Source organism: Amphiura filiformis, chromosome 7 (genome assembly GCF_039555335.1).
Source record: "Amphiura filiformis chromosome 7, Afil_fr2py, whole genome shotgun sequence".
NCBI lineage: Eukaryota > Metazoa > Echinodermata > Ophiuroidea > Amphilepidida > Amphiuridae > Amphiura > Amphiura filiformis.
Genome location: NC_092634.1, coordinates 21,423,330 through 21,449,202, shown reverse-complemented (window position 1 = coordinate 21,449,202; position 25,873 = coordinate 21,423,330). Strand labels below are relative to the sequence as shown.

Genomic DNA, 25,873 nt, shown 5'->3' with positions numbered 1-25,873 from the left:
GCAAAGTGAAACATTGCTTTTCATCCAACTATAGAGCCAATTTCATAATGTTATATAAATTTGTAAACCACTTCTCGCATTTGTGATTTGATTTAGCCATTTTTAAGCAAAATAATTCCATTTGTTGAATAAGACGGAAGCTTGGCGACTGGTAAGATGAATTCAGGAGGATGCCTGGAGTTTCCTCTGACATCAGCTGGTTGACTCATGTGATGGCGCTATAACAGTCTAGATTGCTTTCAGTTATAGGTGCCTTGATTGCCTGTGGATGAAATCAAGGAAATCAGAGGTTCGGAATCTATTTATAAGCCTTGTAAAATATTATAGGGGGAAATCTATGAAAAATTATTAGTTTCACCGACGGTGTGAAAAAAAAACTTACCGTGAAAGTAACCTGAGTTACTCTCCTTATTTCAACAAAATGACTTAATTTTATTGCTAGTTTATGACCATGAATCAATCATTAAATTCAATAAATTAGTCAATAATTGTCTTATGTCGCAATTATTAATATAGGTCATTTAGATAATAGCGATTGTTAATCAATACAAAATATTTCTAGCTATTTTTAATGTCAATTCCGAGAAAACATCCGGTTGATGATAAAGGGCGCTTTTAATATAAAATTCACAAGACCGTCAATCATTAAAATCACCCGGTGGGGGAGCGGGGTGAACAGTGCTACCGAGGGGTAAATGGGGACGGCAAAGAATGTCATTCCTTAAAATGGGACAAAAACTTGACAAATTGGGACAATTGGTTTTGCCCTCTCACACTAAAATCCTGGTTACTGTTAAAAGAGTATTTTTGTGAATTACTCCCGGGAAATACATTTTGAAACAAAATAAGAAGCTATAAGAGTTAACTTGCTTTAGTTGCTTATGAGTGTAAAGTTGGGTATGTTTTGCTTATATTGGTATCTGGAGTAGGCCTATTGGATACGAATATAATGGGTGCCCAATGGGCGCGGGCACCCTTGGGCATTCTGAGAAATTCAGGGTCAAAGTTAACACAGGGGTCAAACTCAAATTTGTTCTGATTTGGTTAAAACTTATTCCAAGATATTCCTTAGGTCCAGGCCCGTAGCCAGGGGGGTGCGACGCAACCCCCCCCCCCCCCAAATTTACAAAAGTATACAAAACGTCCCATAATGTAAGAATTTGTGTAGCAAGCCAAAAAAGCTTTTTTGGTCAAAAAAGGATCAAAATTTGGGGAAGAAAGTCCACTTTTTCAAAATCAGCACCCCCACAAAAAATCCTGGCTACAGGCCTGCACAAGGATTCAGAAAACATATAGTTTGACCTACCTCCCGACCTACCTACAACTATCAGTAGGCCTATCTGGAGTTATCAGCGACAAGGTCAAAGGTTGGAATTTCAGGCCTCCACAAGGTCAAACATACAAAAATTATTCAATTATGGTGAAAATTGTCTCAAAATGTCTGCCTTGTTATAATAATTAATGAAAGAAATAGTTTGCACTACCCATCAGGCCCGTACGCAGGATTTTTTTTTTTTGGGGGTGCTGATTTTGAAAAAGTGGACTTTTTTCCAAGGGGGGGGGGCGATTTTGTGAAAAGTGGACTTTCTTCCCCAAATTTGGACCTTTTTTGACTAAAAAAGCGTAAAAAACTGATTTTTTGCTCGCTACGCTAGCAAATACTTAAATTTTGGGACTTTTGTATACTTTTGTAAATTTGGGGAGGTGCGGTTGCCCCCCCGCACCCCCCCCCCCCCTGCGTACGGGCCTGCTACCCATATTTTCGTTATCATGGTAACCAGCAAAAGGAGTTACTACCCGTCGAATCCAATTGATGTTGACATATTTTATCGACTATGTCATAGTCGATTTTTGATAAATAATAAAAACTAGAGTCAACAGATTCTGAGTACAAGCCGCCGCAGTTGACCTTTGACCCCTAAACTTTGACCTTTGGGGTCATAAATATTATTATATTTTAACATGTTTAGAATGTCGTAAGAATAATTCCTGTTGAATTTGAGCTCGATTGGACCAATTTCGAAATTTGACCTTTGACCCCTATAACTTGACCATTGGGTCACGGATGGGGTCAACTGCTCTTGCATTGTGCTTAGGATGTCATAAGAAAGATTCCTGGTGAATTTCAGCTTAATCGGAACTTATACATGGATTTTGATTTTTTAAAATTTTTGATTGACCTTTTGACCCCTTAATGACCTTTGACTTCAATGGAAAAAAACCTTACGTACACCGACAAAATGCATTGTTCCAATTTTAATTAAAAATTCTACTACGTTTAGTTGTTGAGATAAAAATTCTTGAAGTTATTTAGCTAAAAACAGGAAGTGACCCCTTAATGACCTTTGACCCCCAAAATAAAAATACCATGCATACATCAGGTAGCACTGATTCATGTATGATTGTTATATTACTCTGGTCTGTTTACATTAAGAGATAAATTTTTTTTGAACATTTTTGATCATTTTAGTTTTTGACCGGAAGTGACCCCTTAATGACCTTTGACCCCAAAACTGTAGGCATCCTAAAGACCCTGGCTAGTAGCGATGCATGTGTGCTAATGGCGACTCTCTGCTATGTAATTTGTAAAGACAGTGATTTTTTGAATATTTTTTAGACTTTGACCGGAAATGACCCCTTAATGACCTTTGACCACTTATCTGAGCACACCCTATAGACACCGACTAAAGTCGAGTCACATGATATAACCATGTTCTCATCGCATGAAATTTGTGGAAGTAGTAGCATTTTTGTGAAATCACATTTTTGACCATTATAGCTAGGTCAAAGGTCACAGCAAGGTCAAAGTCAAATGGAAGGTTTGGCCTAGTCCAGTGGTCATTTGGCTCAAGTATGGTTGAAATCTGTCGAAGCATAAGAGAGCTAGGGCGAAACGTGGCAGGTCACGCAAAATGTCACGAGGTTGCCAGAGGAAAGAAGAACTAGAAACCGCCGTTCCATAGAACGGGTACAAGCCGACTCTTGAACTTTGACCCCTATAACTTGACCCCTGGGTCACGGATAGCGTCAACTGCTCGTGCATTGTGCTTAGGATGTCATAAGAAATATTCCTGGTGAATTTTAGCTTAATCGGAACTTATACATGGATTTTGATTTTTTTAAATTTTGATTGACCTTTTGACCCCTTAGTGACCTTTGACCTCAATGAAAAAAAAAATCCTATGTACACCAACAAAATGCATTGTTCCAATTTTAATTAAAAAATTCTACTATGTTTAGTTGTTGATATAAAAATTCTTAAAGTTATTTAGCTAAAAACAGGAAGTGACCCCTTAATGACCTTTGACCCCCAAATAAAAATACCATGCATACATCAGGTAACACTGATTTATGTATGATGGTTATATTACTCTGGTCTGTTTACATTTTGAGATAAAATTTGTTTGAACATTTTGGTTTTTGACCGGAAGTAACCCCTTAATGACCTTTGACCCCAAAACTGTAGGCATCCTAAGGACCCTGGCTAGTAGCAATGCATGTGTGCTAATGGCGACTCTCTGCTATGTAATTTGTAAAGACAGTGATTTTTTGAATATTTTTAGACTTTGACCGGAAATGACCCCTTAATGACCTTTGACCCCTTATCTGAGCACACCCTATAGACACCGACTGAAGTCGAGTCACATGATATAACCATGTCCTCATCGCATGAAATTTGTGGAAGGAGTAGCATTTTTTGTGAAATCACATTTTTGACCATTATAGCTAGGTCAAAGGTCACAGCAAGGTCAAAGTCAAATGGAAGGTTTGGCCTAGCCCAGTGGTCTTTTGGGTCAAGTTTGGTTGAAATATGTCAATCCCATGGCGGAGCTAGATGCAGTTGATTGGTTGCCAGAAGAAAGAAAGAAAGAAAGAAGAAGAAGAAGAAGAAGAAAGAAAGAATTGGAAGAAGACAGAACAAGCCGACGTTCCGTCGTCGGCTTGTAAAGAATTGGAAGAAGACAGTACAAGCCGACATTCGTCGTCGGCTTGTAAAAATATGTTATTAATCATGATCAATCGACAGTTGATTATTATACAAATATTTATCACTTGTATTCAACCAATCATCAGAAAATGTTTATATAATTAGTGAAAGTAAAAGTATACACTATGACTATGTTATCGAATGCAACATATCTTAAGAAAATTATGTCGAGGGCTCACTCATTGAAGAATTCTGATTTTGGGATCTACCTGTCGGATCCCGAAACCCCAAGTAAAAATCGCTTTCCATTTACAACCACCCCTCAAGTTGCAAAAGGGTTAACCTCTTTTATTACATGTTATGGGACGGAGTTTTCATGTTGTTAGTTGCGATGAGAGTAACTCTTTGTTACAACAATTTTGCCGACCATTGTCAGGTTTCTCATTTTTTCAAGCATGTATGATATTATTATCTTCAGTACCTTTACCTCATTTCATTTATTACTACTAAAACTTTTCCAAGGATAGGAAGTTTTATTCAATTTCTTATCTCATTTTACAGGCCAAAATTTCAATAGATAATATAAACAATAGTGCAGAAAGTGGATAGCCTTGATGTACATCTTTCTCTGAAGGGAAAAATGATACGATACCATTTTGATCAATGCAACTTTCGCATCAATTCATTTCTTTTCCTTTCTCACACCTCTTTCATTTTTCCATTCTTTGTCTTTCATTGTAAATTTATTTATTCTCCCTTTCACTTCCTCATGTGTCTTTTCTTTCTCACTTTCAGTTATCTTTATTCTTTACTTCTTTCTTCGAATTAGATTAGTTTCACATTTCTTGATTTCTTTCTTTTTCCATCTTGGTTTTTTATCTTTATTTGCTGGGATTTTTTTCATGTTCTTTGGATAAAATAAATTAGTAGATGGTATGTTTCATTAACAATATGCCATTTGCAGTAAAAAGCATTATTTCATTAGCAAGCAATCTTCAGTAGATAGCACTGTGTCATGGTAGTAGGCTATAGACCACTTGACATTGTATATCAACAAAGGCAAGGGACTGGTCTATCGTTATGCTTGAACGAACCTCCACACTGTTCAATGGCTTTCTTGTGCTGGGCGATTTAAAATGCAAGTGCCCTGAGCAAACTACGATGCATACGCACACCGCAGGGCTCAGAACAATGGAAATTGCCATAATTCTCGCGCATACTGCCGGGCAATGACGTCACATGTCAAGTGGTCTATACTCGGTCACCGACCAACAAGTGATTGGGTTGACCCCCTGGGTTGACCGATAAGGTAGCACATTTAAAAAAATCCCAACGCAACATAAAGCAGTCTACCATATTGGCTGAAACTAATCACTCATTAAATAGAGTACTTGAACAAATTACACAAGGTACACAACTTTAGGAAAATCTACTTTTAATTTTTCAACAAAACAGACAGACATGCAAAATGTTAACACATTTTCAAATAAGCATATTTTTGGCAGACAAAGTCCAATTAATTGGGTTCAATACTTAATACTAGATAAGTACAAAGATGGTGTTATTGTTAAAGATATCATTGAATGATAAAAGTGGAAAACATGCTTGAAGCACTTTACATTGTAAATACAGTTTCACTGAATGAAACATACAATATTTTCTACCTATTTTTAATGATGGGTACATCAGTAATTTTGTTAAATAATAAATCTCTGAAACTCACGAAACAAGATTTGTTTTTGTTTTTAATCATTTGCACATTTCCAGTTGAGGTAGGGTTCTCTTTTAGAGATAAAATGGAGTCGCATAATGTACCAAACCCTTGCCATATTATTGCATATGGACATGTGACAAGTTGATAAATCTACACATAATTTTAAGGAAGACACACACATTCATGTTTACAACATAAAATGTGTGAAAAATAGTGATACAAAATACTTATAAGTCAGAGAGTGTGTGGTTCCTTTGTCGCCTAAGCAAAGTATCTGGGTAGGGAAAATCAAGGATTTGATGTGTGTGTACAACCGTCCCACAGGCAGTGTACATACTGTGTTATGAACATCGCATTTGTGTTGAACTAATATTTTGTGTTCAACTAATATACATCGTAATAATAAACGAGTCTTATTAAGATGGTTTATTCAAAATCTCGGATTTTGACAAAACTACGGCACCTAAAGTCTTGATTTTTGCAGGGTATCTTAACACAGAATTTAAAAAAGTTTCAGTGCATCCTCAGCAAATATTATAATATGAATCATGCATTCAAAAATTGTTGACAGCATGATTACTAGCTAAGAGAGCTTATGAGACAAGTTCCCGGTTTCAATTAGGCCAAATGAGATCCTTTAAAATATCTACATCATAGAAATTTGATACACAATCAGCAATTGTTATTTTAAGCATGTTGCCAGATAGTTTGCAAAGGTGACAAAAGAGCAACAAACCAAGACTACCTAATAAGAAAGTACATTGTACAAATGACCCTGTCAGATTATTGAAATCACATGTTGTGTTGTATAACTTCCTAATTGTTTTAGCCAATTCCAGACCTGCCAACCTACCAAAGTCAGAAAGAGGGACATTGAGGCCAAAACCTTGTACATGTACACAAACCAGGTATCGACTAATTCAAAGACTTGAGGTGTGCAATCCTTTCAGAACTCAGGGAAGGTTTTGCAGGTCCAAATTTATCACAATAGACTAAGGAGAATGCTATAGCAAAATTTTAAAGTGAAATTTGCATCATTTACTGCTGTTCTTACATTTAAATTTGCCATCGCTGACATTTTCAGAAAGCAGAACTGCCCCTCTTTTTTCACTTTGGAAAACCCCAAATGAAGGACAGTCCCACAAATTGAGGGAAAGTTGGCAGGTCTGCAATTCACATGGCCTAAATAATCATAATCATACATATTCGTTATAAAAAAACACAAAAGTCCAAACAATTTTACTCTTGCACATCATCAGATATCTGTTATTAAATAGGTAATAGTGGTAGTCATTCAAGCCAGATATATACAGATTACCGTACTTCTTTTGCACTACATATTGTTTCAATAATTTAAACATAACTAATTACACTTTCATTTCTATCTTAAGTAATGTTAAGTTTATTTGATCTAAGTATTTGTCAATGCACAGAACTATAGAAAGCAGATTTCCTATAGAGCACTATGAAGGAGGCTAAGCATAGTGACATTCAATTCTTTGGTATTTGGCTCACTACATGTAGCCCATTTAAATTATGCAAAATCATGCATATTGCATTATTTTGGCAGTGGTACATAAATGCCACCAGAGTTGAATTATTTGGAAATAAGTTAAATACAATTTTTACTCATTGCAAGAACCTGAAACAAAGGTTCACAGTGCCTGTCTATGGGCACCCAATGCCCATGTCATTAGCACATTCTTGGTGGAATCTTGTGTAAATGCTGCTTAACCTTCATTTCAAATTGTGACCACATACAAACAAGTACATGAGTAAACTAGAATTTCGCGGTTCTCGACCTGCGCGGTTCTCAACGCAAAGTGTCGGCCGCAATGCCTCCACCTTGGCGCCCATCATTTTAACCGGTGCAATTTCACTTGACCCCAAAATGACCTTCACATTCTTTGTCTCACCCCCAATTGCCACCCCTCCACCAAATTGCATCACTATACGCCTTACCAGTTCCGAGAAATTGCACTCACAAGCTCGGACGGACAGATGGACGGACAACCAGGAAACATAATTCCTCCGGTGGAGGCATAAAAACATTATTTCCAGCGGATACAATTTTTATATATTATTAATATCATTCTATCAAAAGAGAATGGATGTACCCCAGGGCAACTTACTGACTTGAGTTGAGACTCATTGTTCCTGAGATACAAAGAATTTGCATAATCAGAAATTCAAAATATTATCAAAATGAATTTTCGGTACTATAATATTTTTCACCATGACGTGGCAGTGACGTCAACGTGTTGAGGCAGCTGTTTTGCGAGCACATCTAAGCAGCCCCTTTAAGCATGTGTGTGCATACGCCAGTGCTTTGAGCGTCCGCTAGCTACTTGAAGATACACCTAATGAAATGCACACTGAAGTCACTGCCACATCAGGATGAAAAATGGTGTACCTACTACATGTTGTCTCATCAAATTATTGCATACAGATCAATGCACTGCTTATTCCATAAATAAGTACAAACAATTGAATACCTGAGTGGAAGAAGGGCCCAACTCCATCAAAATAGTTTTTGAGAAAAACTTAATATTTGGAAAAGTTTAATAGGCAGAATGTTTTCATCTTCAGGGGACCTTTAATACATGAACATGCAATATTACATACATTCGAATTATATATGATGTTTCCATGGCAATGGTACAGGTCTTAATACGAGCTGGAGTTGGGCCCTTCTTCCACTAATATACTGCAAGTTCCAGTTCCGTAAGCAGATGTGTTATAAATAGCTACAGAAATTTGGTAATTATCTATTAATTACACAAGTAGAAACAAAATGGAGTTGGGTCCTTCTTCCACTCGGGTATTCAATTGAAATTTAATCCCTCTACTTGGATGTGGCAAATCCTAGCCTGTTGTTACCCATGTCAAATTCAGTGTAGAATCGACCAAGGAATACATCTCCTAGAATCCATAGTGGTCCTGCTGGTGGAGGGATGTCTAGACCCATGAAGCCACTAATGCACACTTGTTGTCCCTGAAATTCATCCTGTAAAAGAAAAGGCATTGTTATATAATGAAATGTAGGAGCAACAGTAGACTGCAGATTAGTACAGCACTTTTCTTTCCCAATAGCCCCGCAAAATGAGCAACACTCAATGGACAGGTGCAATTTTATGGAGAAATTGATAACATAGCCCCATCTTTAAGCCCTATCATTAAGAACGTACAATATTATACACTCCCGATTGGCTAATTGAATCGCCCTACAATCGTTACAACAAACTGATATCTGATTGGCTAATTACACATTAAAGCAGGTCAAAGCTTTGCTCTGCGCTCATGAAGGGTCACAAATCCCCATCTATATCTATGAAAGCCTGTGCGATTCTTCTGTGGTAGAAACCGTGGCATGACACAATAAAGTCACCTTGGGCCTAAAGACTGAACTTCTCCATTTTGTAAATGTTAACTGTTGTTTTCCATTTTCTAAAAATTTACCCACTATAGAGAAATTCCGATTTTTTTTTTTCATATTAAAAACAGTGGAAAAAAAAGTAAACAGTATGTTTCTATCTATGACAATGCACTTATCCTCTGAGGTGACAGATACCGGTCTTAACAATGCACTTATCCTCTGAGGTGACAGATACCGGTCTTAACAATGCACTTATCCTCTGAGGTGACAGATACCGGTCTTAACAATGCACTTATCCTCTGAGGTGACAGATACCGGTCTTAACAATGCACTTATCCTCTGAGGTGACAGATACCGGTCTTAACAATGCACTTATCCTCTGAGGTGACAGATACCGGTCTTAACAATGCCCTTATCATCTGATTTCCCACACTTACCACAACTACATAGTCCTTGTCCTTCAAGGTGAATGTTTTACCACCAACAATGAAACTTATGTCGGGTAGACTACCTAGTCTGTTGCAGTCAAAGAAGTACTGGATGGATGCAAAAATAAGAAATGAACAAACAAAAACATAAATACAAATTATCATAATTACTAGTATCAATATCATTTGGACATTTCCCAATCAGATCAATTCATGATCAGATAGAATTTGTAACTGTGTTGTGCTCAATCAAAGCGACTACACCTAGAGAGAATGGACTCTGACATGTTTAGTTTCATAACTTGGTTATTTCTGCATTATTTGCCATCACCTGATATCTCAAATTAAAGAAAACATCCTTGTGGTCATAATGACCACCTTGATTCTCAAAACAAACCTTCACATTGGCTGTTAAGGTCATGATTTATGAACTGCTACCTTATTAGTTGTGCTGACTGCAGGTATGCATCAAGCAGCATCTACCAGCCCACCCAACAGGTGTACTGACACACCAGATGCTAAAATACAAGCTTATAATCCCTTTCCATAATTTATTACAAGATTTATGAATATATTAAAATATTTTGGGTATACAGTCAAACCTCTTGTTATCCGGACCTCTTCACAGGAAAACATGTTTTTGATCATTTGACTCCTTAATTACATGCTCTGAATGCTTAGAATGACATGTCTGTGCTGTATCACTCAAATGCCATCTTTTAGTGTTATTACCCCATGTTGAAACAATCTTTTGTTGTCCCAATTTTAGTATTTGGGAAAGTCAATGCAGATTTACCTGTAATTCACTTATCCAGATTTTTCACTTATCCGGGAAATGCTTGGTCCCATCATGGCCGGATAAAAGAGGTTGGACTGTAGTCTGTCTTTTCTCAATTTTTCAGTGGCAGATTAGTATCGCACACACTAACTTAATCAAGCGGGCGTATACACAGGCATAGAGGAGCGATTTGTCCATATGCTGGCAATGCAAATGCGTAAACGCACTTATTCGAATCTGCCTATGCTAAATTAAACATGGAATTACTCTCAAGACAACACTATTGCATCGATGGAAGAATATGCATGTTGGTGACAAAAAGCATCCTTTTGATATAACCAGTCACAAATTTTCATTAACCTACCTCTCCTTGAACTTCCATGGCTCCCAATTTCTTGTTCAGTTTTTTAACTTCTTCAGCTGGTCCAGTGATGAGGGAGGTACCGGTGTCAGCTATGGCTTGGCATCCACCAGAACAGAAAGAACTTTTGTCTTCTTTCAGCATCATTCTGTTAAATGTGAAGGCAACAAATCAGAAATATCTCACCAAATGCTATATATTCCTACAGACCCTATGCAATACTATATAATCAAAACACTGTCCATCAAGAAGGATTCCAGAGAACAATATATCACATGATTCAATTGTTATTCTTAAATACCAAGAGATCCAACATGGCCGCCATTTCACTTCCCTTTTCAGTAAATCCCATAAGCCTTTGGGTATTTACCCCTGATGACATATTATTGATGCGCACATCCTTACTGTATTACAGATGTGTGCATCGATAATACATCATCAGCGGTAAATATGTAAAGGCTTATGGGCTATATCGAAAAGGTGAGTTGTTGGTTTATTACATAGTGATATCCAAACTTCTAGGATGTCCACTCTGACTCAAGGTGTGCAATGGATAGGATTGACAATAATTATTATTCCTTTCTAATTTGTCTTTATGCAGTAGGGTTTCAAAGATATCATTTTTAAAACAAGCTATGAAAATGCTGGTATGATTTTGTAATGCTCATAACAATGTTAGAGTTTCGGATACCTTTTATGAAAAAAGTTGCATTTATTTACGTCCGACTTGTCTAATTAGAGGCATCGCTAGAGTCGTCAGATTTCATCAATTCTGACATTCGTCATAAAATTCCATTTCATTTGGGAGCTTTCTCACTCCTTTGTGAAAAACAATTTGGGTAAATGTTTTTAAAATTATTGCACTTTAGCTAATCATATCTCTGTAGAGGGGTCATGGCCTTGTCAAGCTTCATGTCAAGCTCACATGCCTTGCCCTTAAGTCTTCGTAATATCTTTAGTAAATCACTGTTTATATATTTGCTGAATAAACTCTTATGACTTGGATAATCAGTACAACAAAGGCACAGTGTCCTTGCCCTGTGACTTACCCATCTACACTGAATTGCCAGTATCCTTGCCTGGTGACAGGTACGTATGTGAAGTTGCCAGTGTAGTATTTGGGATCGGAGCCACCAAGGATTAACTCTCCACCTGATGAATCATTAGCATTTCTGTTACAAAGACAAAGATATGTTAGGTCAAAATATATGTGGCCCTCATTTGCTGATGGGATACACATGTGCAGTGGTGGATATTCTTGTTTGAGCTTCTCTGGTAATTCTTCAGACCCCTAGTTCTAATATAAACACAGCAAAAATAAAAAGTCTCCACTAGTTCCATCCCCATTTAATCAGAGTCCGATAAGTGTATGGCAAAATAATTGATATAATAATTTTCTGTACACTTTCCTTTAAAGGTTGATACCAAATTTGATATCAAAAGTTTAATCATTATGAGCAGAGGAGCCGTTGTTAGGAAATTTGTGCAATTTCAAAAATGACAAATTACGAATTGACCACGCAAAATCCAATGCATGGTATCAGCTTATTATGTGGCCTAAAGCAACCCGTACAGGAATCGTTGTACACTTGCCTGCGCACAATTGAAAGAGCGTGGTATTTGATTTGCATTTTGCCATGCATAGATAAACCTTTAACCTGCCGGCCTATTCAGGCGACGTAATTCTTGGCACTCACGCTAGCTCTGCTACGTGATACAATTCCCTATGTCATTTTTAAAATTGCACGAATTTCCAAACAACGGTTCCTGCGCTCACGATGATTAAACTTTTGATATCAAATTTGGTATCAACTCTGCGAGGGAAAGTGTATAGAAAATTATTATATGAATTATTTTGCCATAAACTCATCAGGCTCTGATTAAATGGGGATGGAACTAGTGGAGACTTCCGATTACACTCGTTGTCTTTCAGTTCTTTTTTTGGGGGGGGGGGTAATTTCTGGATCTGTCTGTCATATTTTCCCATCTCCCCATCTGATTTACTGATAAATAAGTAATTCCACTGGCTAGGCAATCAGCATCCACTTACTCAGAAGCTTCAATTTTAAATCCAATCAAGCTCATTCCAAGGATATTTCTGGATTGGAAAGGATAGGCCTAAACAATTTGTTCATCCTTGCATAATCACTTACCTATCAAGATAGAATGAGAACACAGGTTTATCCACCAAATCTTGCTTGACCATGTTATCAAACACAGGAGTGACTTGGTCCTGTGCAATGGTAGCATACCCCATACCCAAAATACCGTCAAACTTGGCCTGTACAAATGTCTCGCCTGGTTCTTGGGTGGCTTCAGCAAAGGTTTGGTTTTTAACTTTGATGCTCATCACCTGGTGTCCAAAAAAGAAACAAAATTCAACCAAAATATGTTACAAATTAAATGTGTACTTTGAAGTCTTGATTAGGAATACTCCCTCCTGAACAAGTCTGAAATTAGCCTTCAACAACATTTTCAATGTCCCTAGGATTTTTTTCAGTTTTTCCACAAATATTCCATTCTTGCCATTCCATGAAAAAAATTGTGACCATTAAAGCAATTATGCCAAGACAATAATTCCTAATCAGCCACAGCACTTTGTATCGTTTGGGTCATTTTCAATTTATGAAAATTAATCAAATATAACTTAGAAATGGGGAATGCAGATTAGTACAGCAGATTTTTGCCCATGAAGCAGGGCTCAAAGAATACGGGGGTGAGGGACAATGCTACAAGCCAAAACAAATTCTACCAAGGCTGGTCGACTGAAAATCCTCCAGCCACTGCAATGAGTCGGCCTCACCCTGATCTAATCTGCGAAATGTTTTTGGTGAAATGCTGACGTTTTTTGTGTGCAAATCTCCATGTTGCTTTTTTGCCAGCGTGAATCATTGCACCCTAGTTTATACTCACATCAACGACATCATCACTCAGGAATCCCGCCATACTTCCAGATCCATACTGGATCTCAATAGGTTTACCATTTTCATGGTAGGTGCTGGACTTACTACTGTCATACCTGTTGTGTGTCTCTGCAAATCATAATGCACAAAAAAATTAAGTTTCACCTAGACTATGCAGTTTTATTCACTCAGAAAACTGGGTGTGCCAAATGAAGATTTTTTTCTCAAATTTGTCAATTTTGGCTCAAAAATTTTCAAAAGTGATCAATTGTAATACAGAATTCTTGTGCACCAAATCTAATTTTCATTGGATCAAAATCGCAACATATATGGCCTCTTGAGTGAACAAGTAAACACTGGATTGTAAATTACTGTTGATAGCAGCAAAATCACAATGACCCACAAGAGTTCAATCAAGGATATTGTAATGATCTTTCGAGATGTGATTCCTGCAACAATCATAAGGTTGCATTTTGCAGAGATCAAATAAGCTGTCAAACAAACAAACAAACAAACAAACCAGTACAAAAACTTTGTTCTATATTATAGGAAATGTTATCATGAAAAGAATAGATAAATAGATAGTAAATAAATAGATAGTAAATATTTACAGATTATAATCAGTGATAATATAAATCAATTTGACCATGGTGCTGCTATTTGGTATCCTACTCCCTATTCCAGAAAAATAGAGCACTTATTTCTTGGGATTAAATTTTTTTTTTACTGTTTTGCCAAATGAAACATAGCTAAATCCTAATCCTTCAGTTAGTTCTAACTGGCAATGAAAGTCAAATTTTAATATTTGGCAAATTTTTGGAAATAAGGGCCAAAAACATGCGTTTCTATGGTGTTTTTTGTACTATGCAATCAAGCCCAAACATGTGTACTAATTCTAACTTCAGATAATGCATTCTAATTTTTTATGAACTCATTTCTTTTTTTCAAATCCAAATTGTTGCAAAAATAGTAGTTACCACATCTTTACAACAGACAAGCACAAAAGCATAAGCAACTTTATCTGTGAGAATGTCAGTATCATACGAATAATAAATATGATTTCAATGACAGGAATCAAAGGCTAGTCAAAGCCACAATCACACCAAGATTGAAAAGTGTCCTTGCTGGGATAAAATTTGGAATTTCAGTACACAGGAGTCAAGGGCCATTGACTATGCCAGCAGTCACAAAGAAAACAATGATGTTTTGTTGGGCAATACCACAGCAGCAGAAGGGAGTATCCCATCATGCATTGCAGTCTATCTGCTTGCTCCATAGCAAATACATACAAAACTTATTAAAGCAAGAGCCGCTTAGATATTGAGAGCTATGGATAGTTTTACAATACTTTAGAGATCATATTTTTTAAAACAAAAGTTTAAGCTCCTCTGATATAAGCGAGTAATTGAAAGTTGAAGTGAGGGATTTTGTGTACACTTTCTATGGCATGTGCAGTTCTACTATGGTACCGCAGAGCATGATGGGATACACCTATCAGCTGCTGTGGGGCAATACTGTCATATTAATATTATTTCCTATTAATAATAGAAACCGTCTCATGTGATGATGAATTACAATGCACATCTAATACAATGAGTTACTGAAAATGATACTAAATGATGCAACCATTCAATTTTATGATTAGGTCTACTTTAAAACTATAAATTTCATAGAAAATATTATGCTAGAAAATGAATACTATTGATCAACCTCTTACCACATGCTTTGTCACTGGATGGGCACTTAGATGAGGGAATCCACAAGTTGGATGATCCTGTGTCAAAGACTACAAGGAATTTCTGTGGTGGTGTTCCAATAGCAATTTCCCCATAGTATTCAGCCTGTAAATATTAAGGATTGAAAGATGATGCACAATAAAGGAGACATCTTAATACCTTACCCTTGCAAATTAAAACCATGCATAACATTTCTTTAGTGTGCAAGTTAGACTACCCCGTAGTCCACTTGCCCATTGTGCATACTCTGGATATTGTATTTAAGCTTAAAACTCTGATTTAATTAATGTGTGCACAATTGATAGATTTTCACATCTGATCAGTCACCCTACTCCCTCTGTTTGTTAGCGTCCCAAGTGGACTACTGACATTGCCTTGTGGTTAAGATTTTTAACACGGGACTCTATGGAGAGTTAGGCCAATTTCTGGCCTAACTAAAATTGGGCATGATGTAATGCATCTTTAAATGGATCTGCCTTGTGATTGGTCGCCCATACCTCGCTATGGTTTCAATCGTCTGGGCCCGCGCCATTACCATTGCGGGCGCTTTTGTGTAGACGCTGAAAGTGAATCTCTCATCAAACATCTAGCGTGCATTTGTGGTTAATGGACTGATAAACAAGTATGCTTGACAGTGTGTTTTAGAGAGCAAAGTCCAGGGGTAAAGTTCTGCTTACAATTCAAAGTTCATAGTCGAAATTTCGGGGTTCGCTATCAATAAACTGGTAGATTCCAAAATCATAATTGTTCAGTATTACAGTGAGCTGTTATAATTATGCAAGATAGTGTTGCATTCAATTACTTTTATTGTCACTAATCCGTCTGATATTTTTAACTCTTTATGACCATTTTACTATTGAATACTTTAATTTTGATAAACATCAGTATAATTTTGAGTTCAACGAAATAGGTTCATCATGACTAATAATAACATATTTTAATAAAATTCGACTATGGCATAGTCTATGTGCAAGTCCAAGTAGAAAACTTTACTATCTGCCGAAGTACTGTATATTGCATGGGAAAGTCATGTAAATTATATGTGGGTTTAACATGGCCAAAAACTGACCCCCTTGAAATCACAGAAGGTGTGCACGATTTGTGGAGAATTACTATAGCAAGCCGAACCAGAGGTAAAATTTAATCAGAAAGGTACATGGCCCACTGGTTGCCCAATGCCCACCATGGCAGAAGTCAAAGCCTGCAGCCCTGCTCTGGTCAAAATGCCCATTGCCGCCCTCCCCAAGTCCCGCATCGCATGCATCACTTCCTGTCACTGCATAACACAAAGGAACAACATTTTCATCTGAACTTCTACTTACATCCAAGTAGTTCTCCAGTGGCTCCGGCACAGGCCCATTAACACCAAGAGGTCGGTTAAATTTGTGGTAGAAAGGTTTTGGTTTGGACACAACTGTCTTTCCTAACTGCCTCAATCGACGACGTTCACTTTGAGAATGATTAAGCTGGATTCTGCATAGTGTAGAATTAAAACACGGAAGTAGTATGATAATGTTACACTTTCAAGTTATAACCTGTTCTGATACAGATTTCATAAAATTCAATGACAAATAAAGAGAATATGAATTTATAGAAGAATCATAAAAATGTCTGGTATACAACAGATACAAAGAATTTGTTTGCATTATTTGGTGTGTGTGGTTATTCTAGGCTTATCTGCTTCACACATTTAAATTGTATTATTTTCTTTCACATTTTACACCATTCCTGCATCAATACTTTTTTTATCGATTTTGTCACACACATCCAGCCAGACGGGGGAGTATTACTTTCTCCATATTTTCTTACCTTTGTTTGTATGTTTCATATCCTTATTCTATTTCCTACTCAAAGTTGAGTTTGTGAAATTTTGTATAAGTTTTGTCAATTTGTTCAATTATAATCTGTTACAAGGTTCCTTAAATGAGCTAACCATCCCGTATATGGCTCAAAATAAGCTAAGGTGTCATAAAAGTGTAACACACAATTATTTTTCCAGCTCTTTTCTTTTGGTCTCCAACCAGGTTTAAATTATAGTATGCACATATATCGTTCATAATACACTAAAAGAAAGATAAGTTATAGACCATTTACTTCACAAATTTAATTTTCTAGCCCTTGCGTACGTTATATTTGACAGACACAATTTTGATGATTTTCTGCAATCAAATAAAAATTTATAAAGTATTACATAAGGTATTTTGTGGTTATTTAGGTGTAGGACCTACAGCAACTGATTGTGGAAAAAAATGTGTCCAAATATTACAATAAGGAGGATAAATTGTTATAAATAAAATATGTGTGTCTGTCAAGCCATAACATACGCAAGATGTCTGTCAAATGTAACATACAGAATAATAATTTGGCAAAAACAGTAGTTCAAGATGGGAAATTGAATAAAGATCACATGCAGTTTATAAATCACATGTTTTAAAACACTTTTACAAACTCTAAACTATCATCATAATGTGAACATCAAGTGATTTTTAATTTTTTTAAATGTATTGCGTATGTTACTTTTGACAGACACATAAAAATCTAGCGTATGTTACTTGCGTACAAATGTTTGACAGACAACACTTAACAATGGATTGTGTCATCAAAAAAGCTTCTCCTCACAAAGTGATAGTGCCACAAAGCTAGGTGGAGCTAAATGCTATGTCATGTAGCATAATTAGCTGTATCACCCTAGTTTAGCAGGAATTACAGCACCGTCTTGCGTATGTTACTATTTGACAGACATTTCAAGAAAAAATTTTAAATTGTTATATGTTCAAAAAGATGGCAGCCACTTACAAATTGATTATAATATGGAGAAATGAAGTTATTTACAATAGATTTACCCTTTAGTTTATGCTTCAAGTCTTTGTTTATAAAAAACTGAGGGACTTCAAAATCAATCAAAAGTTTGACAGACAATAGTAACATACGCAAGGCAAACTTTTAAATCCTTTTTTGATCTGTTAACTTATAATTCATAATGCCTCTTTCTGTTTTTTTGATTGGTTTACTGCACCATTTTGGGAAACAGGTCACATGAATTTCTATAAGGATCCCTAAAAAAAATTAAAAGCTGTTGAAAAAAAGGCGTCTCTTGGCATGTTACAAATAAAAGTGTAAAAATAGGCATTTTACAGCTATTTTTTATTTTTTTTTATTATTTAGAGTGAAAGGATTTTACTTAAAAATTGTGTATGCTATGTCTTTACTACCTAAACTTGCCACTAAACTAGCAAATATTCCATTTCTATAATTATTATTTTTAAAAAAGATGTCAAAATATATGGCTATAATATGACACCTTAGCATATTTTGAGCCATATACGCGGGCGACGTCAAGTATGTGCATAGGATCTTGTGGAAAATAATAATGCGCTGGACGGTTAGCAGTATGCTTAATTTGTAAAAGGAATTCTGCAAAATCATTATAGTATTCTAGTAGGGATAACCATCAAAATTTCATGTTGACCCTATTGCTACAAAAGATTGTTTGCTGAGTAGAACTAATCAACAGAAGTATTTTGGTGGTTAAATGGTCAAAATCGGTCAAAAACTTTTCGAATTATGAATTATCAAAGTTTCCCATTCTGACCGGTCATTGGAACGAAATAAAATGACAAGGTCCAAAAATAGCAGTCGGGAGCAAAATTGGCATAAGCATATATTTACCTTTATATATTTCTTTATTTTAACATATTTGCAAACATGAAACAAGCATATTGTGAAAGTATCAAAGGGTTTCTTATGAAATGGCACTTAACTAGTCACTGGCATAACTTATTTTTTCAAACCAAGGCATTGAAATCATGCATTTAGAGGACATTTGCCAAAAATCATCCAAGATAGCCGATATGGCACAAAATCAAAATTGCACTAAGTAGGTGAAGTTTTTTTCACAACCAAGAATTTCAATGTTATTGGGTTTAATATGACCAATTAGTAGGTGTATGTAAACAAAATCTTAAGTTTTGAAGGTCATTGACTCATTCACAACAATAGAGATTATCCTCATCATGCTCATGTGTATTCCTGTAGTATTCCTCATTCAAACCAAAGTAGCACTCAATACAATATGAGTATCTTTGTTCAAACCAATTCAATGCTTGACCTCGGAGTTACCTGCATGACTATCGCGGGCTATTTTGAAACAGTTATGGTTGCACATTCAGGTACTTCTTTTGAAAGTCCTAAACAAGGTATAGCCAGCAGCAAGTTGTAGATGTTATAGGCCTAAATATAAGAAAACGTTTAGGGTTAAGATCAGGTGAACAATACATCGAATGAGCACGAAACTTCACATTTATGTTCAGAAAGGTGTCTTCTTAACATGATTTGAAAGGAATATAAAAATTCCAAAGGGAAGCTGGTGATTTAATTTGTAACTCGAGATCTACTTGTTCAATTTTTTAACCTTTTTACAGAGGGTATGATAGAGGTATTACTGGCAACTCTGTTACATTACAGCTCAGTAGGCCACGTTTTTCACCTGATCTTACTGATTTGAATATTTTGTGCCATTCTTGAGCAGTGCTAAACTCAGCCACTGGCAATTAAGCGCACTGTGGCGATGGACCAATTTTGACTCGCACTTACTGAAAAACAAAATAAGTTATGTTGCTGTAATTTGCAAGATAGTTACAAAATATAATTGGCAGTAACTTCCCCAAATTTTACAGAAAAATATTGAAAAATAAAAGAATGAGATCAATTTAGAAATGTATGTGCAAGCAGTGCACAGTTGAGCTCCCTGCATGTCTATGGGAGTGTTCTAATCAAGTTGATGGTTCATTGGTCATCCCTAATTCTAGACACCGGAGTTTCGCGCGATCGCGCAAAAAGCACGATTTTGGGGGTCCATCGCGATTTTGGTGGTCCATCGTGAATTTTGAGAATTTTGCCAAACACACTACTTTTCAATGTAAATTCACCAATAAACAAACACAAACTGATAATAAATAGTTTTCATGCAAACATCGATGAAAAAATAATTAATTTAATAACCTTTTTACAACATAATAAGCCTGACTTTTCAAGGAATATATGACTTGATGAAAAACGTTTCTATAACATGCATGTACGTTGAGTTGCATAAACGAGTTTGTGTTTGTTATACATAAAATTAAAAGAATAAAAACAATTTGTTTCCGTCAGTTTTACTCTTTCTTGGCTCAGGGATAAGAGTGGGAAACCCGTCACGTCATATGAGGAGGGTTTCCCACTCTTGATGTACGGGCATGCTAGAGATTTCCCACGTCTTGCTGGTATTAAAAAGTTTTCAGAATAAAATTATATACACGGAGGGGGGTTATAATTTCCAGTGTAGCAAAGGCTCAAATATTTTATTCAGAACACGAAGAGGGAAATAACAAGTGATAATTATCTGCTTTGTGATGTTTTTCAGCAGAGAAAAAAAGGTAAGAAATAGAAGTCTAATTTGGAAGCTTATACTAGCATTGTTTTTGCAATGGTTTTTGGTGTTCCTGGTTGAGTGGTTGACTAGCAGCAGGGTAAATACTGGAAAACGCATTTTCGCGCTTTTTGACTTGAATTTTCGCGCTTTATAAAAAACCGGCTGCGCATGTTGCCGTTTTAAATCGCGCGAAACTCCGGTGCCTATAGTATTCATTCAATATCAAAGAGATAATTGATATTTACCTTTCTAAAGCAGCTGCTACACACACTGCTGCTAGAAGCAGTGTAAGTACAATCTGAAGTACATTCATCTTGGTCTGGTTTATAAACCTAACTGGAATATGTAAAGGAAAAAGAAAGGCTTGTTAAAGCTGGTCAATACACATTTTCAGGAGCCATCGGAAATGTTCACAAAATAAGTACATGGACGCGAGCGTCTTTACACGCCCCCGCGAAAATACACATAAACGCTCCTCAACTGCGTACATTGACGCAACGCACAACTGGCGTAAATGCGCGCCCAAGAACTGTGTATGATGACCCGTTTTTAAAAACTGGGTCAATTTTAACATTTTTAAAAATTCAATCGCCTGTCGTGATTGGCTGCGTTTCCTTCCAAGCTTCCATTGATTTACAGTGTCATGCTTCATCGATTTCTACTTTGTATAATAGCAATGGACTCGAATGCAAAACTATATCGGTGAGCAAATTCGTGGCTAGACATCTCGAGTAACACTATTAAACATTGCTTGGCACTTGAATTAAAAACATCAATGTAACTTTAAAAAAAATGAAATTAATGAATAAAAAAATTAATAAAAATAATTTTCAGAAGTATAATTAATTAATAATATTACTCCTCATGATCATTTTCAAAGCGTGCCAAGCCAAGATGCGAAGCCCAAGCCATGCGATCCTTGCTCGAGAAACACTAGCCACGAATTTGCTCACGGATGCCCTCGCATTCGTGGCTAGTGTTCCTTTGCCCGGAATATCGGTCGGTAAACAAATTACGTAAGCTTACCGTTACGTAATGTCATTGTAATAACAATAGGCAATTCTGAAATACCCCCTAAATACCTCATTGTACGTAGCTTTACCTACCAATTTGTTACTATGCGAGTTGTTGACGTAATTCTCAGTCCTATGTGTCATTTCAGGTGCATTTAGGTAAATATTTCATTACTCTTTCTGGAGAAATTGCTCTAATATTTTCCGGCGATCGGCTAGCGTCACCATTTTGTCAGGAAGTAATTCAAGTAAAGCCTCCAGCATACTTTCCTGCACGCTTGCCGCTGCGGCAGGGCGCTTTCAACCAATGGCAAGCCTTTATTGTGTCCGTTTGTCTGCAATGCGCGCGCCACGCCACTCAGTGGCAAGCGGCAGGGTAGTATGAAACCAGCTTAAAAGGTCAGAGAGATGCAGGTGGTGAACGCCGTGCAATCTCTAAATTCAGTAAATTTGCTTTGTCAGCCGTGTAATTGAATGGGATTATTTTGAAATTTAAAAACGCTTAAAATATCACAAACAAGTAGGCCTATGTTAATTAATACAAGCTGAAACCGTTGGGGTTCGATAATGAACCCTACAAAAATAACCTTCAAATTAATTAAATACTGTAAAATTTGATTATTACTGGATGAGAGTCACTCTGACCATGGAAGAAAGAGATAAGAAGGAACCACAACGAACGCATTCACTTTGTCCACTCCCTTTACCGACATTTAGTTGACATTGTTATTCATGAGGATTTACTTTGATCAATACCCTCGTTAAATAGGTGATTGGTATTGTATTCCATGTATTTGCATGTCTTCTGGAGCGTGTGTGAAGGATGATTTGAACTAATGACCTTCCGTGCAAGCACCCTATAGGATTTTCTTTGATGACGTGATCATCGGTCATTGATGGCCTACATCTTTTTCTTCCATTTTGCCCAATTTTTCCGAACTTTGATGACTTTTTTCTCAGAGTTGGCAGTCTTTGGCACTGAAACGAGTTAGCTAGTTACGATTATACACATATAAACTATTAAATTAAACAGGTTTTATGTACGGACTCAACCGAACATTGTGCATTTTTAAGAACATTTTACATCTATTTTTCATCGAAAAAGTCACCAAAATCTTACCTTATTTGCTAAAGATGAAACTCAGCAAAAAAACGGCCGATTTTGATTACCTTTTCGATGTTTTATAGGACATTTTCTACACAACACGATCAAGAAAACAGTTTGACTGTAGATCCCAAAACAAAGCTACTATACATGTTCAGAGCATCAGTGAAATTCCATAATCTTACTTCTGGGTAGCGTTTGTTTGTTCGTGGATGGGTTTGTTATAAATTTTTTCCAGTAATGATTTTGCCAAGCATCGATCGCGTAAATGGATCATACATGAAAGTAAGTACCATTGATAGCTTTTCTTTTCATGCGTCAATAGATAAGCGGATTAAAACTTGGCCGATCGAAGTCGTTGTGGTTCCTTCTCATCTCTTTCTTCCATGCTCTGACGTAATTCGCCGTGTTGGTTAGGCTCCGATCACTCAGTGTGCAAATTGAATGGCGCGTATCAGTGATCACGGCAGCTGCGAAATTCATCACACTTGTGTGGAAAGTGTGCATGTGCATACGGCTTAGCAGTTTTGCCGTCTCTCTCTATCATGCATGTCATCCGCCGCCTGACTGAGGGCAGCAATCTAAGGTCAGGTCACGTCAAGTAAGCTCACATAAAGATACTCTCATCTATAGAATCTGTTAGCCTATGACCTCCCAGTCATTATTCATGAATATTTACCTGCGTCAAATGCCCCTACAGGTTAAGGTTAAATTTCTGCCATCTTTTCGTCGGCTGTGCAGTCAGTAAAAATCAGCTTATATTTGCTTCCAATTTTTAGGATCGTAAGTATCGAAAATGTAAAAAGGTACGGCGTAATACATGAAATAGAATAAAGCTTAAATGACACGCTTATGAAGTGTGTTTGTGAACTATGAAGCATGTTTACGTTCCGGTACAATTTTATGAACCGGACTATGCACAAGGATGACATAGTAGCCATCTCTAACAGTAAATGCTAAAGCATTTACGTGTTAGAGAATATGCTCGAACAATGCGATCCCAATCACACGCCTCAAAACACATACTTTCACATGCATGGGATTGTAAATTTGTATTATTAATGATCCCCCAAACCCTGTTGTAAACAATGAAACATTAGTATTACAATTAGGCCTATATTATTTATATAATTTTATTTATAATATTAAAAAATTGTACAAATGTGACCGTACAGCACGAATGAGCCGTAAATTCCCTAAATTGTATTCTGAGTTACAGCGTAAAATGTGTACGAATGTCGATTCAATGTCGCTTGAAGGAGCAAAGTTTAACAAACTATAACCCCGCTTCTGGGTATCGTTTGAAGTCAAATGATAAACCATTTTAAAGCTTATGATGCATATTTGTTAAACATTAAATAAAACAAAATTGACCGGGGGAGGAATTTACGGCTCATTCGCCGTGAACGGTCACAAATATTCATGACAAAACATGACAGGAAAGGCTGATGAAAATTTTAATTTTTAAGCTTACTTAAAAACTTACCTGAAAACCAGCTTTACGACCACAAGTTCTTTTTGAGAAAGAGACAGTTACCTTGTTCTCTGTCCAACAACTGTAATACTTATGTGAAATAAAGAAAATAATTTATTGTCGCAATGCAATCAAGGATTCTGGTCGCTATTTATTATGCAATTCGAACAACCTTGATTTTGCTTGTGATGACTGATGAAAATGCACGTGACGTTGGCCTAGTCTCTTTGTACACTTGATTTTTATAAACGCATCAATTCCAGCAAGCGTAAAAGACTAACCCATTAATCAGATGCGCCGGCGTACAGACAGCCCGGGTACAGCATGCGCCAATCAAAAATATTTTTGTGGCAATAATTTTCACACAACTTCCCATCCAAATGAAAAAAGAAGGAAGGAATATTTTTTCGTCTATGATGAAGACAATTTGTTTGTTTTACTATTCGTTTCTGTGTAAAATTGCAAATTACAAAGTCTTTGTTAGCACATAAAATTGGGGAGGCCCCAAATATTTTTTGTTAAACCCTACCCCTATAGGCCCTAACTTGAAGAAACTGTTTGTAATGTGTTTATAAATGATAACCAAAAACTTCATTTATACACAATTCTAGAAACAAAAGGGAGCAAAGGAGAAAATTATTCCCAAAAATATTTGAAAATCTCCACGAATTGGTGAGGGTGGGGATGATATAGGCCTACATGTTTATTTTACTTGGCCTTGGGGCAGGTCATTAATTTCTTTGGAGAGGGGGTCATCAAATATGGGGGTCATTTTTACACCAAAATAGAGAGACCAAAAATTGTTATACCAAAAATGGGGGGGTATAAAATTATGAAGGGCTTGTGACTATCAAAATTTTCTTACAATCAAAACTTCAGCATGCATACTTACACACAAGGGTCTTAGCTAGCTACCCGTCTGGCCGGCATTTTAGAAGGCCAGTTTGCTCCTGGGACGGGCAAAATTAATGCCTTTGACAGATGCCTTATTATAAATTGTATGTTTTGAGAAGCTAATTGCCCTTTTTAGTACACCCAATTTGTAGCACAAGGCCATATCAGCACATATTTGAACTCCAAACTCCCAATGGGCTATAGATGTCTGGTAAATGTTTTTATAAAGGTCAAATTAGGACAGGCAATTTTATTGAAATGACGGGCAACCCTCAATTTCTAGTAAGACCCTGCGTGTAAGTTACACATGCATGCATACACACCTTAATTCCTAAGTGGAATATTTGAGTCGGTGTGGGAGGGGGACGGGTCACAAAGTTTTAACCGAGATGATAAAAAGCTTTCAGTCCTTGTAGCGGTTCATAAGCAGTCACAGACATATTTACGGCCCCCCCCCCCCCTTCCGAAGAAAATGGGAGTCCAACAGTGAAAGTAAAGTTAGGTTATTTTTGTCAAGGGCTCGCATAGGGTCCTTTTCATCATTTTTTCTTCTAAAAAGAAAATCAGTTTCAAGTATTTTTGAAGCTGAGCTGATAAGGTCATCAGGAACAAACACAGAAATGTATGCAGCGACAAATATCTATATCTTTCATTTCAAAATTATATTTATTCTCTTTTATATATTTCATTTTTCTATAAACAAAACATGATTGAAAACACACAACATAATCAGTAATATAATTTTACTTTATT

The 25,873-nt window shown here is 36.5% G+C and overlaps 1 protein-coding gene across 1 annotated transcript; it reads right to left on the bottom strand.

Annotated features, from left to right (window-relative positions):
• Positions 1–5,346: 5,346 nt before the first annotated feature.
• On the bottom strand, positions 5,347–24,406 carry LOC140156871 (lysosomal aspartic protease-like). The gene is made up of 10 exons (XM_072179870.1): positions 24,239–24,406; positions 20,880–20,970; positions 16,547–16,697; positions 15,206–15,329; positions 13,499–13,617; positions 12,739–12,938; positions 11,635–11,757; positions 10,589–10,733; positions 9,456–9,554; positions 5,347–8,649 (listed from the first exon to the last, which is right to left on the bottom strand). The coding sequence occupies exons 2-10, from the start codon at positions 20,945–20,947 to the stop codon at positions 8,488–8,490; spliced, it is 1,191 nt and encodes a 396-aa protein (XP_072035971.1). The 5' UTR covers positions 20,948–20,970; positions 24,239–24,406; the 3' UTR covers positions 5,347–8,487.
• Positions 24,407–25,873: the final 1,467 nt, after the last annotated feature.

What these genes read in the sequence shown, in the direction of transcription:
- LOC140156871 (XM_072179870.1), bottom strand. Translation starts at nt 20,947, where the DNA reads ATGAATGTACTTCAGATTGTACTTACACTGCTTCTAGCAGCAGTGTGT. An exon ending in CCATGGAAGTTCAAGGAGAG is followed by an intron (nt 9,555 to 10,588) that starts GTAGGTTAATGA and finishes GCATCCATCCAG; the next exon opens with TACTTCTTTGACTGCAACAG. An exon ending in ACAAGGACTATGTAGTTGTG is followed by an intron (nt 8,650 to 9,455) that starts GTAAGTGTGGGA and finishes TTTCTTTTACAG; the next exon opens with GATGAATTTCAGGGACAACA.